The sequence below is a fragment of the Gobio gobio genome (assembly GCF_949357685.1).
Source record: "Gobio gobio genome assembly, chromosome: 9".
Taxonomy (NCBI): Eukaryota; Metazoa; Chordata; class Actinopteri; order Cypriniformes; family Gobionidae; genus Gobio; species Gobio gobio.
The window spans coordinates 14069638-14082162 of record NC_137115.1 but is presented as its reverse complement, the minus strand read 5'-3'; the positions used below and the strand labels follow the sequence as shown (position 1 = coordinate 14082162).

General features: G+C 46.9%; 1 protein-coding gene across 1 annotated transcript; it reads left to right on the top strand.

Moving 5' to 3' along the window:
• Nucleotides 1–9532: 9532 nt before the first annotated feature.
• LOC307131586 (UDP-glucuronosyltransferase 2A1-like) lies at nt 9533–11128 on the top strand (the record flags this gene model as incomplete). The annotated part of the gene is made up of 1 exon (XM_079825298.1): nt 9533–11128. The coding sequence occupies one exon, from the start codon at nt 9533–9535 to the stop codon at nt 11126–11128; it is 1596 nt and encodes a 531-aa protein (XP_079681424.1).
• Nucleotides 11129–12525: the final 1397 nt, after the last annotated feature.

Here is a 12525-nt window from a genome sequence, read left to right as displayed (position 1 = left end):
TTACCACCAGCATTATCTGCTTTTCATAAGCAGGCTCTTTCGGCTTGGTCTTTGATATTTAAGCACAATTTTTCACCTCATAAATATTTTTTTTGAGGAATAACTGTAATAATTTATACAAGAAAAAAAAATATTTTTTCAGTATTGGTCTGATAAAAATATCCTATTAGTCAGTCAGTTAATCAATTATCAATAGGAATGCTGTTTTCAAGGAATTTTTAGATCATATTCTGTTTCCTGTTTCTCCCAAAGACTTTTCAATAATTATGGGTTCAATCCCATCAGTTGCTCTTGCTTTATTGAGAGGTACTCAATATCTACTTCCAGTCTCTCTGAATGTGGTCAATACTTCTGTTGGCAAATTGTGTTTTGCTTCACCCTATAAAAATAATAATAGATCAGTCCGTTCACTATTTCAGCAGGACGTTGTTACATTACCACCTGTGACCGCTTACTGGGAGTTGGTAATATCTGTTGGAAAAAGTGCAGATGCTTCTTTAAAGTAAAAGAGATTTATTTTTAAATAATTTATATGTGTTATCCTGTAAGTCACTACCTAAAAAAGTAAAAAAAAAAAAAAGATATTCCCTCCAGTTGCTCTTCTGTGACAACTGTGAGGAAACGTCTCGGTTACGTATGTAACCCTCGTTCCCTGAAGGAGGGAACGGAGACGTACGTCGGAACTGACCGACGAATTGGGATCTGTTTCAGAGACCAATCTACTTCGAGTGTATTAAAAACGAGCCAATGAAGATTGGCATGCGATCACGCATTCCACGCACCGCCCCGCAGCGCGGGTATAAATACGGAAGTGGAAGTGCCGCATACCGTTTTCAACTGAGGAGCCGAGAAGTGTGGCTCGGGCCTTCAGCTGAAGCACAGCACCTGGCGACGGGACGTACGTCTCCGTTCCCTCCTTCAGGGAACGAGGGTTACATACGTAACCGAGACGTTCCCTTTCAGTCGGTCACGTTCGACGTACGTCGGAACTGACCGACGAATTGGGATCCCTACCAAAACGCCAGGGAGCTGGCCCTTCCAGCGCCCTGCCTGAGCTCGCTGAATCACTCCTCTGTTGGAGTGGAAGTCAGGGCTCCGGGCAGGGAAGGACAGTCACTGCTGTTCCTGCAAGACCCACTCAGCGTGACTATTGGATAACGCTGGGAAAGCGTGCCCGTCTCGGGAGATGGTACGCTGCGGAGCCACATCCTTCAATGGAAGGAGAGGTGGAAATACGCATCAGGACTAACCTAACCTAGGGTAGTGCAACTATGGAAATCTCTGGGGTGGACCCAACCTGATCCCAGGGGGGGGAAGAACACGCCCAGAGATGACAGAGCGGGCTCTGTCGAGGGAAAGACACGGGGCTAACCGAGTAGGGTAGCAGATACCGTGGAGAATACACATATGGGGTAGCCGTGAGGGGACCGCAACATATGGAACCCAGCCTACACACACGTTCCACAAACATACGGGTGCAGGCCTGGCGTCAGACGGTCCGCAACGTCTGACACCGCAAGGGTGACGGAGGAACTCGACAGGGTTAGCCGTTTCCGGGGAACACAACTGGAGCAAGAATAGACGCACGTATCCGGCCCGGAGGCGGGAGTGGCGTTGCAAGCCGACACTAGAACGGGTACTTAGCGCTACTGGCCCCGGGGGGCGAGGATGCGGGAAGATACCGGCTCTACACGGAGGCTATAAAATCTAGCGAACGTGTTAGGTGTCGCCCAGCCCGCAGCTCTACAAATGTCTGTCAGCGAGGCACCTTGAGCCAGCGCCCAGGATGAAGCAACACTCCTTGTTGAGTGAGCCCGCACCCCGAACGGGCAAGGTACGTCTTGGGACTGGTAAGCCAAGACAATGGCATCCACTATCCAGTGGGCCAACCTCTGCTTGGAGACAGCCTTTCCCTTCTGCTGACCTCCGTAACAGACGAAGAGCTGCTGTGAGGATCTGAAGCTTTGTGTCCGGTCAACGTAAGCGCGAAGAGCGCGGACGGGACATAAAGCTAGGGCTGGGTCTGCCTCCTCCGAAGGCAGCGCTTGCAGGTTCACTACCTGGTCCCGGAAGGGAGTGGTAGGAACCTTGGGCACATATCCAGGCCGGGGTCTCAGGACAACGTGAGAGTTGGCCGGCCCGAATTCTAGGCACGATTCGTCGACCGAAAGCGCATGCAGGTCCCCTACCCTCTTGATTGAGGCCAATGCGGTCAGGAGGACTGTCTTCACGGACAGGATTTTTAGCTCGACTGACTGCAAAGGCTCAAATGGAGGACCCTGGAGTGCTCTAAGCACCAGGGCTAAGTCCCAAGAGGGTAACGAGGTAGAACGAGGAGGATTTTAGTCTCCTCGCACCTCTGAGGAACCTGACGATTAAGTCGTGCCTACCTACGGATTTACCGTCTACTGCATCGTGATACGCCGCTATTGCAGCGACGTACACTTTGAGGGTGGAGGGAGACAGCCGCCGCTCCAACCCATCCTGCAGGAAGGAAAGCACGACGTAATCGAACACTTCCGGGGGTCTTCCTGGCGGGAAGAGCACCAACGACGAACAGGTTCCACTTCAGAGCATAGAGGCGCCTCGTAGAGGGGGCTCTAGCTGAAGCGATGATGTCTACCACAGCTTGCGGTAGGCCATCTAGAACCTCCGCGTCCCGTCCAGGGACCAGACATGGAGTTTCCAGAGGTCTGGACGCGGGTGCCATAGAGTGCCCCGTCCCGGAGAAAGAAGGTCCTTCCTCAGGGGAATCGGCCAGGGAGGGGCTGTCGCGAGGAGTGTGAGTTCGGGGAACCAGGTCCGGTTGGGCCAATAGGGCGCAACTAACAAGACCTGCTCCTCGTCCTCCCTGACCTTGCACAGGGTCTGTGCAAGAAGGCTCACTGGGGGAAACGCATATTTGCGTAGGTCCCGGGGCCAGCTGTGCGCCAGTGCATCTATGCCTAAGGTACCTCCGGTCAGGGAGTAGTACCACTGGCAATGGGTCGACTCCGGGGAAGCAAACAGGACTACCTGCGCAACCCCAAAGTGGTCCCATATCAGCTGGACGCTCCGGGGGTGGAGTCGCCATTCGTCCGGAGGTGTCGACTGGCCAGAGAGCTCGTCGGCTGTCTGGTTCAGCGCACCTGGAAAGTGAATAGCACGAAGTGACCTCACAAACTTCTGACTCCACAGGAGGAGATGGCGGGCGAGCCGGAGCATGCAACGGGAGCGTAGACCACCCTGACGGTTGATGTACGCAACGGCCGCAGTGCTGTCCGAATGGACCAGTACGTGTGTGCCCTGGAGCGGTTTCTTGAACCGGGCCAGGGCAAGACGTACCGCCAGAAGCTCTAGGCAATTGATATGCCAACGTAGTTGGGGTCCCGTCCACAGTCCCGAACCTACGTGCCCGTTGTACGTGGCCCCCCAACCCGTGGAAGAGGCATCCGTGAAGACCACAGCATGCCTCGACACCTGTTCTAAGGACACACCGGCCCGGAGAAACGAGGGGTCAGACCACGGGTTGAAGGTTTGGCGACAGTAAGGAGTCACTGGGACCCGGTACTGACCGCTGTGCCACGCCCATCTCGGGACTCGCTCGTGTAACCAGCGTTGAAGCGGCCTCATATGAAGCCATCCGAGCGGCGTTACCGCGGCTGCGGATGCCATATGCCCCAGGAGCCTCTGAAAAAGTTTCAGTGGGGCCGCTGTCCTGCCATTGAACGTATTCAAGCAGTTCAACACTGACCGGACGCGCTCCGGAGTGAGGCGCGCCGTCCGGCTGACCGAATCCAGCTCCATACCGAGACAAGAGATCCTCTGCGTGGGACAGAGTTTGCTCTTCTCTCGGTTGACCCGAAGTCCCAACAGGCTGAGGTGACTGAGCACCATGTCCCTGTGTTCGCACAACTGCTCCCGAGACTGGGCGAGAATAAGCCAGTCGTCAAGATAGTTGAGTAAGCGAACGCCGCGTTCTCTGAGCGGAACAATGGCTGCCTCTACGCCTTTCGTGGAGACGCGAGGCGACAGGGACAGCCCGAAGGGCTTCAGGTCGATCGCTGCGAACCAATCTTGGGGACGGATGCACTGAAAATTGCGTTTCTGCATTAACATCTTGAACGGGAGCTTGTGCAGGGCCCGATTCAAAATGCGCAGGTCCAAGATTGGTCTTAACTCACCACCTTTCTTGGGTACAATGAAGTAGGGGCTGTAGAACCCCGACCTCATATCGGCTGGAGGAACCGGCTCGATCGCGCCCTTCGCCAGCAGGACATCGATCTCTGACCGCAAGACATGGGCATCCGAGCTCCACACTGAGGTGAAGAGGATGCCCCTGTACTTGGGAGGCCGGCGTGCGACGAATCGCATAGCCGAGTCTGATGGTACAGATGAGCCAGCATGACGGTCCGGGGAGGCCTTTTAGCCAGGCCCCCAGAGACCGAACAAGCGGGATCATCGGCACCACAGACGTACCCGGGGTGAGGCAGCGAGGTGGAGCACTCAGACCCGACTCGGGAGGCCCGGAGGCGGCCCGGAGTGTTGTCTGAGTACTCCAGGTGGGGCAGAGTGTGGGTGAGAAGGCCCGGGGGCGTCCTCGGTGCCCACACTGCTGCCCCCTGGCGAAGGGGGAGAGGGGAGGAAAGGAGTGGCAAGGCCCGGGGGCGTCGCACACTGCCAACCTGACCCTCTCAGAGCCCAGGGAGGGAGGAAACTGCTCTGAGAATGTGGGTACCGCTGGACTCCGGAGAGCCAGCGGCAGGACCGAACCGAAAAAATATTCTCCCCCCGGTCCTCCTCCGGGGGAGGGAGGGGTGCGGACACCTTCTCCCCGAGCAGCTTGCCATCTCGCTGGGCTGCCCGTTCCAGGGCCGCTCGCCCATGTGCTTGCTAGCGGACTCGCGGTATCCTGGACGGGTTGGGCACATCCCCTGCGCCCGGCCACCTGCTGCCCGGGTGGAGGCTGCTGCTTGGCTTAGCAGGGGCGGAGGCGGACGCAGGGGGGGCACCCTCGGCGACAAGCAGATGGAGGTGCTGCAGCCGACGACTGGGTGGAGGCAGCAGCTAGTCGTCGGGGCAGGATGTTTTTTGTTATTTTTTTTTAAACCTCCATCCACTTCTGGGCCACCGAGAACTGCTGGGCGAGTTCTCGACAGCGTCGCCGAAGAGGCTAGCCTGACAGACAGGGGCGTTGAGGAACCGAACTCTGTCAGGCTCACGCATATCTGCCAGGTCTAGCCCCAGCTTCCTGGACCACTAACGTGGACATCGCCTGACCCAGGGAGCGTGCAGTGACTTCTGTCACCCGGAGAGCGAGGTCCATCACTGCACGCAGTTCCTGCATAACCCCTGAGTCAAGACTACCCTCGTGCATGCAGGAAAGAGGGTAGTGAGAGAGCGAAAAAATTCATACAGATTATGGCCCTTTTGGCGTTCCATATTTTGACACCAAAAGCTCCACACTGCTAAATTCTTCCAATGCACATCCAGGCAGCCACCCTGGAAGGCATGGCTGTCAACACTGAATCTGATTCAGCATGAGCACACACTATTATAGTGGGAAACTCAGCGTCATCATCTCCAGCGCATAACAGCCCTCTCTCCGATGCAGCAATTGACATCTGTCCTCTGCCAGAGCCACAAATGAAATGCTGGGTCCCCCTTTTTTTTTTTTTTTTTAAAAAGGACCAGCAATCCCATCTGGGCTACCAGCAGGCATGAGAGACAGTGGGCGTGGCCGCCAGACTCGACGGCACACGGCACGCTGAACGCTCAAGCCCCTATTAAAGGGGCAGGACGAACAACGCGCCGACGTGGCCATGTCCCCATGAGAGAACATGAACCACCCACGAACAAAGTCTCAACATGCTCATGATGCGATAGAGGAGTGGGGGCCCGAAGAGATGTACCCGGCGGGGATGCCCCACTGTAATCCTCAGGTCACCAAGGCTTATTAACCAAAATAATCCTTTTCTGGAGCACCAGAAAAGAAACTAGATCAGGGAATAAGCAAAGGGACTCAACCCCGTTTGAGGTTTCATAGTCTGGACCGCGCATCTAGAGAGCGCCGAGTGACGCGCTGGGTTACCGTGGCAACCCCCGCTGTCAGCCGGCGCTCGACGGCACACGGCGCGCTGAACGCTCAAGCCCTTACGAGAAAGGGGAGACGAACAACGCGCCGACGTGACCATGCTCTCCTGAGAGAGCATGAATCACCCACGAAAGCAATCTCACATGTTTATATGTGAGAGAGATCGTGGCCGTCAAATGAGGACAGGAAACAACCGCATCCAGAAACACACGGTTTGAATGACATCTTGAAAAAGACGCAGGGTCAAACCGTGTTGCTCTTTTAGTGATAGAGAGAAGAGAGAACAGCTCCAACAAGTGCCGAGGCACACAGGGGAATAGCCGCGGCTCACAGTGGTTTAAAGGTGCAAGCCCACTGTAAGCACTCAGAGGAAACGCCCAGCGAACCGACAGATTTCTTCTGCTCGCGACCACCGCTGTAAAGCGCCGTCACACCGACACTGGAACAGGTAAGCTGATCTTCTCGTAGAGACTCGTTTAGTTTGTGTAAACACACTCTTCGTAGGAACATGTAATGCTCGGCTCCGAAGTTGAAAGCGGTATGCGGCACTTCCACTTCCGTATTTATACCCGCGCTGCGGGGCGGTGCGTGGAATGCGTGATCGCATGCCAATCTTCATTGGCTCGTTTTTAATACACTCGAAGTAGATTGGTCTCTGAAACAGATCCCAATTCGTCGGTCAGTTCCGACGTACGTCGAACGTGACCGACTGAAAGGGAACTGTAGTTCATCTTTTTTTGGCATTGTCCCTTTAATGTTTTGGCAAGATGTATTAGGATTTATTAGGAATTAAATTAATAAAGAATGTGTGTTGTATTGGAAGGATGTGGTACTAGGTTTTGTTGATTATGATCAATGGTCAATATTTTGTAATTAGTCTGATCTTACTTGCTAAATTCCACATTCATAAATCTAAAAGCTAAACCTCTCTTTCTTATTTTTGTGAAAGAACTTGAAAAATACCTATTTACAATTAAATTATCTGAGAACAAAAAAAAGCCATAAAAACATCTGTTTGCAATTATTTTCATTTTATCAATGTCATGTAATTCTCATAATTTATCAACAAACCATATCAATATTCTCATAATTTATCAATATATCAATATTTATCAATATTATCAATAAAAACAAAACAACATGTAATCATTTTATCCCATAAATACAATGATAATTGTTTATTTTGATACCATGGTTACTTTAACGTCACCCATGTGTGAAATACGGTGTCCAGTACAGCAGATGGCGGCATTGCTCCTAAAGAGTAGATGGCCATTAAACAAGAAGAATAAGAACACTCCAGTGCCAGTCCGTACACACCAGACAGTAGTGCAACCCGAAAGACAGATTCGTCCCCAATGGTAGCGTGTTCATCACACCATAGAACACCAACACATATAAGGATAAGTAAAATAAAACAACATAAGACATAACGTTTACATGTGTATGTTTATGCTTGTTTGTGTGAAAGAGTCTGAACGGATATATGGATGTAACTAATTGACATGTTCACTGTTACGTATATGGGAGCGCTAACGGAGTGTGTGCGCCCACAGATATTCACAGAGTAATGCCGCGTTCCAGGCAACCCGTAACCCGTGTTTTTCCAACCTTCTACCCGTGAAAGTGGACTGGAACGGCAGTCAAACCTGTGACTTCCCACCCGTGAACTCGTACTAGATCGATGTACTCCCAGTTACGAGTTTTGACGTCACATAGCCCGCGAAGCAACAATGGCAGCCCCTACGGATGCAGTGTTTATGAAACAAATATACAAATAACGTAAAATAAAAGGTATAACAGCTTTTCTTGCCGTCTGCGCTGTTTTTCTCCTCGGTTTCCCTCAAACAAGCAAGGAGTAAGCACCTTTGGCAATAGAAATAATTGTAAATGAGCATACACCCCGCACGGTCCGCCATGCTTTGTTTACATCTAACTACCACACAATTCCTTGCGCTCAGGCAGTTTGGCGTGACTTTGCCTGGAACACTACAAAGTCTGAAGTTTGAAGTTGTAATTTACGGGCTCAAAAACCTGCCTGGAACGCAGCATTAGTATTCAGAAATGCTTCGAATTTCCACTCTACAAGGCTTCATGAATATTCATCAGTCAGCCCCTTTATTCTTGTTATAAAAAGCAAATTAATGTAATTAAAATGTTCAGTTTCCGCTCTTCAAAAAAGTAATAATGTTTTGACATGAAGCATGCTGTTGTTTCATTTTCAAAAGAATTCAGTAAGAACCATCTGAACTATTTTGCCTGACAAGGTATTCAGATATACAATGTATATACTTGGCTACTAGTTATCTATTTAATTTCTTTATTTTGTTAGTATGTTAGAACAGCACATTGTCGACAACATTATTAACCAATGTAATTACACAAATTATGGTAACACTTTACAGGTTGTATTAGTTAACATAATGCATTAGAGTTACAGTTTTTGTAAGGTTATCTTACTGTACATATTTACTTTAGTTTAGCAGTTGACACACACCAAGGATGAACATTTCTAACTCACCATCTTTCAAGGTAAAAATGCTGTTGTGTAGCTTATCAACATTATTTAATAAGCCATTGATTTTTGGCTGTTGGTAAATATAATTCTAAAGTGGAAACCATCTGAACATCAATGGATAGGTGTTTCATGTTTATATGCACTTTACTATCATTACTTACATTCAACAAAGCATTTATTGATGGATTTTGTGACCCTTATTGTAAAGTGTACCAACACTATTTCAACATTACCTGATGTGTTACTAACATTTGTAGACTTTAATTAGCATGACTTGCCATTAACAAAGCATTTATTAATGAAATGTCTGACTATTGTAAAGTGTACACTATTACAACATGAACTAATGTGTTACTAACATTTGTAGACTTTTATTAACATGATTTACCATTAACGAAGCATGTATTAATTGTTTTTGAGAACCTTATTGTAAAGTGTGAACTATTTCAACATTAACTGATGTGCAACATGACTTGTCATTAACAAAGCATTTATTATTATTTACTGCTTTGTAATGAACCTACAAATGTTAACACATCAGTTAATGTTGAAATAGTGTACACTTGATAATAAGGTTCTCAAAAACCATTAATATACATGCGTTGTTTAATAATGGTGATAAAATACACAACAGCATTTTTACCTTTAGAGTAAGATGGCAAGTTAGAAACCTTACAAAAAGAGTAAAGCTACTGGCATTGTTCATGGTTAGTTCATATTAACTAATGTTAACTAATTGCACTGTTAACGTGAATAGATGCATTAATATATGTGTGAGTTAATAATAGTAAGTCTAATGCTGATCAGAGGTGTTGTTCATGGTTAGTTCATTTTAACTAATGCATTAACTAATGTTAAATAATACAACCTTATGTAAAGTGTTACCCAAATAATATTATCCAATTTTATGTAATCCAATTATTTTGTTATTTACAGGCAAGATGACACCATTTTCTAAGAACATGATTCCTGTCTCTCTCTGGATAACAGTCGTAATCCTTTTTGGTTCTCACTGTGATGGTGGCAAAATCTTGGTGGTGCCTTTGGAGGGAAGTCACTGGGTGAACATGGACATCCTCATCAAGGCTTTACATGGTCAAGGGCACAGCATTGATGTAATACGCACCTATAATAGCTGGTTCGTAAAGGAGAATTCAACTTATTACAACTCTATAACCATACCTAACACCAAAGGTATGGATGAAGAATTTGTAGGAGATATGATCTCCAAACTAATTGATCATGAAAGAGGAAAGAGCCACTGGCTGAGTACTGTATGGCTGAATTTGGAGGTGGTTAGTAACACGTATAAAATGCATAAAATGATATGTCAACTTATAACAAACATGTTTGAAAGTGAGGAAATTATGAAGACACTGCATGAAAAACAGTACAATCTGATGCTTACTGATCCAGTATGGGGTGCAGGCATTCTCCTAGCTCATGAACTCAAGTTACCCATGGTATATAATGTGAGATGGACCACTACTGGAGAGGGACACTTTGACATCGCTCCCTCACCAATGTCTTATATCCCTATCACAGGATCTGGAAACACTGACAAGATGGACTTCTTTCAACGAGTAAAAAATGTTTTCCACTATTTTCTTATGGCCTTTCAGTACAGCTATTTTAATTTGCCACAGTACCAAGCAATGTGTGACAAATATTTCCATCCGCCTGTACGTTTTTATGAACTTCTCCAGGGGGCTGATATATGGCTTATGAGGGTTGATTTTGTTTTTGAATTTCCACGTCCAACAATGCCAAATATCATCTACATTGGTGGCTTCCAGTGTAAACCGTCAAAGGCCCTTCCACATGATTTGGAAGACTTCATGCAAAGTTCTGGAGAGCATGGAGTCATTATCATGTCTTTAGGGTCGTTTATCAGTGCCCTACCAGATGATTTAACAGCAGAAATAGCTGCTGCTTTTGCTCGGCTCCCTCAAAAGGTAATTTGGAGATACACTGGAAAGAGACCATCTACATTGAGGAACAACACATTACTGGTTGACTGGATGCCACAGAACGATCTTCTAGGGCATCCAAAGACTAAAGTTTTTATTGCACATGGTGGAACCAATGGGGTTCAAGAAGCTTTGTACCATGGTATTCCAGTGGTTGGAATTCCATTCTTTTTTGACCAGTACGACAATCTTCTTCGTTTACAAGAAAGGGGAGGAGCCAAGATACTCTCCATCGCAACTTTAAACAAGAACACGCTGCATGCAGCCATACAGGAACTAATCAATGAACCATCTTACAGACGGAGTATGCAGAGACTCTCTCATCTGCACAGAGACAAGCCAATTAAACCTTTGGAAAGCGCCCTCTTCTGGATTGAGTTTGTAATGAGACACAAAGGTGCTGCTCACCTGCGTACAGAGTCCTACAAACTGCCTTGGTACTCCTATTACTCAGTAGATGTTGCTGTTACATTGTTTGCAGTTGTTCTGATATTTACTTTATCTATATTTTTAACAGTTAAATATCTGTGTGTCAAGTGCTGCAGCAGAAAAAGGAAAACTGAGTGAAGTACTTGAGGTACTGTAATTGATCACTTTTTAATCTAACATGTAGATATTGGGGAGTAAGTTAATGTCTATGTCCCCATTGTTTGTCAACTATTTCAGACTGATCTCATGAAATAGCGTATGTATGACACGCCAATTCGCTATGCCATTTTTGCGTGCTATCAAGACGCATAATCGCTTTTTTAGAGTTTTTATCAACGCCGTTTCATTCTATCCCCCTACACTGCCCCTACCCCTAAACCTACCCATCACACACACAGGCACACATACACACACACACTGCCCCTGCCCCTAAACCTACCCATCACAAAAAATATTCTGCATTTTTACATTTTCAAAAAAACATAATTTAGTATATAGCAGCCCCTCGGCGTCGACAAACGAGACACAGAGAGTTTCGACGGGTGCTTAATCCTCTTTATTTCGCTCGCTTTGAGCGCCATTAATCATGACCTTGAGAACGTTGTGTTGTAGCACCGTGAAACTACATAAAGAAAATATATACTCAGAAATACAAACATATGTACAAATAACACATTATTTAAAAACAAATACGCATTTGCAGATACTCAAAGGGCAAATAAATGATTACATACATGAGAAATTAACCAGAAGAGCTCGACAAATAACATGTGACATACGAAATTATATCACCTTACAAAATACAACATAAAAACACACAATAAAGACACATACCTCGCTCCGCTTGCCAAAGGGTACTAAAGGAACCAAAACATGAAGTGCATCAACTCTTTACAGCGTATATTTCAACTTATAATAAACCCATGTGGGAAACCATGCGATCCTTGTCTGCACCACTCTCCTGCGTTACCGCTTACGTTACCTAGAGAGCGTGCGCGCACACATAACATATTTAAAGTGAAACACACATATTCTTTCGGTCATTTACACTCCCACCAATTATGAGATGATGAAAGAACAGAACAAACTGTGAATGAATCAGAATATGATTTCTGAACATCAATAAGACCCCCTTCAACAGTTTATATACATGTAAAGTCTAAAAGGTTCAGTTTTATAGAACTTAATTACCTGGTCTGATGCAATGGTATCACAAAGCAGTCATTGATTACTCATTTTCAATAAGTACCACCAATTTTTGGATGGGCCTTTCAATGACTGTGAGCTTGGAGTGTTGATTTTGTTTTCGCTCCCCTAATAGCAGCTTGACTCGCCTTACAAAGCCATCACTTCCTTCAATAGTTTCCACCACTCGGCCTAACTGCCACTGACCTCTGGGAAGCATATCGTCTTTGATGATTACAACATCATTCACTTGAAGGTTACGGCGGGGAATATGCCATTTCTGACGTGCTGCAATGTTAAGAAGGTATTCCTTCTTCCAACGACTCCAAAACTGCTCGATTAGATATTGA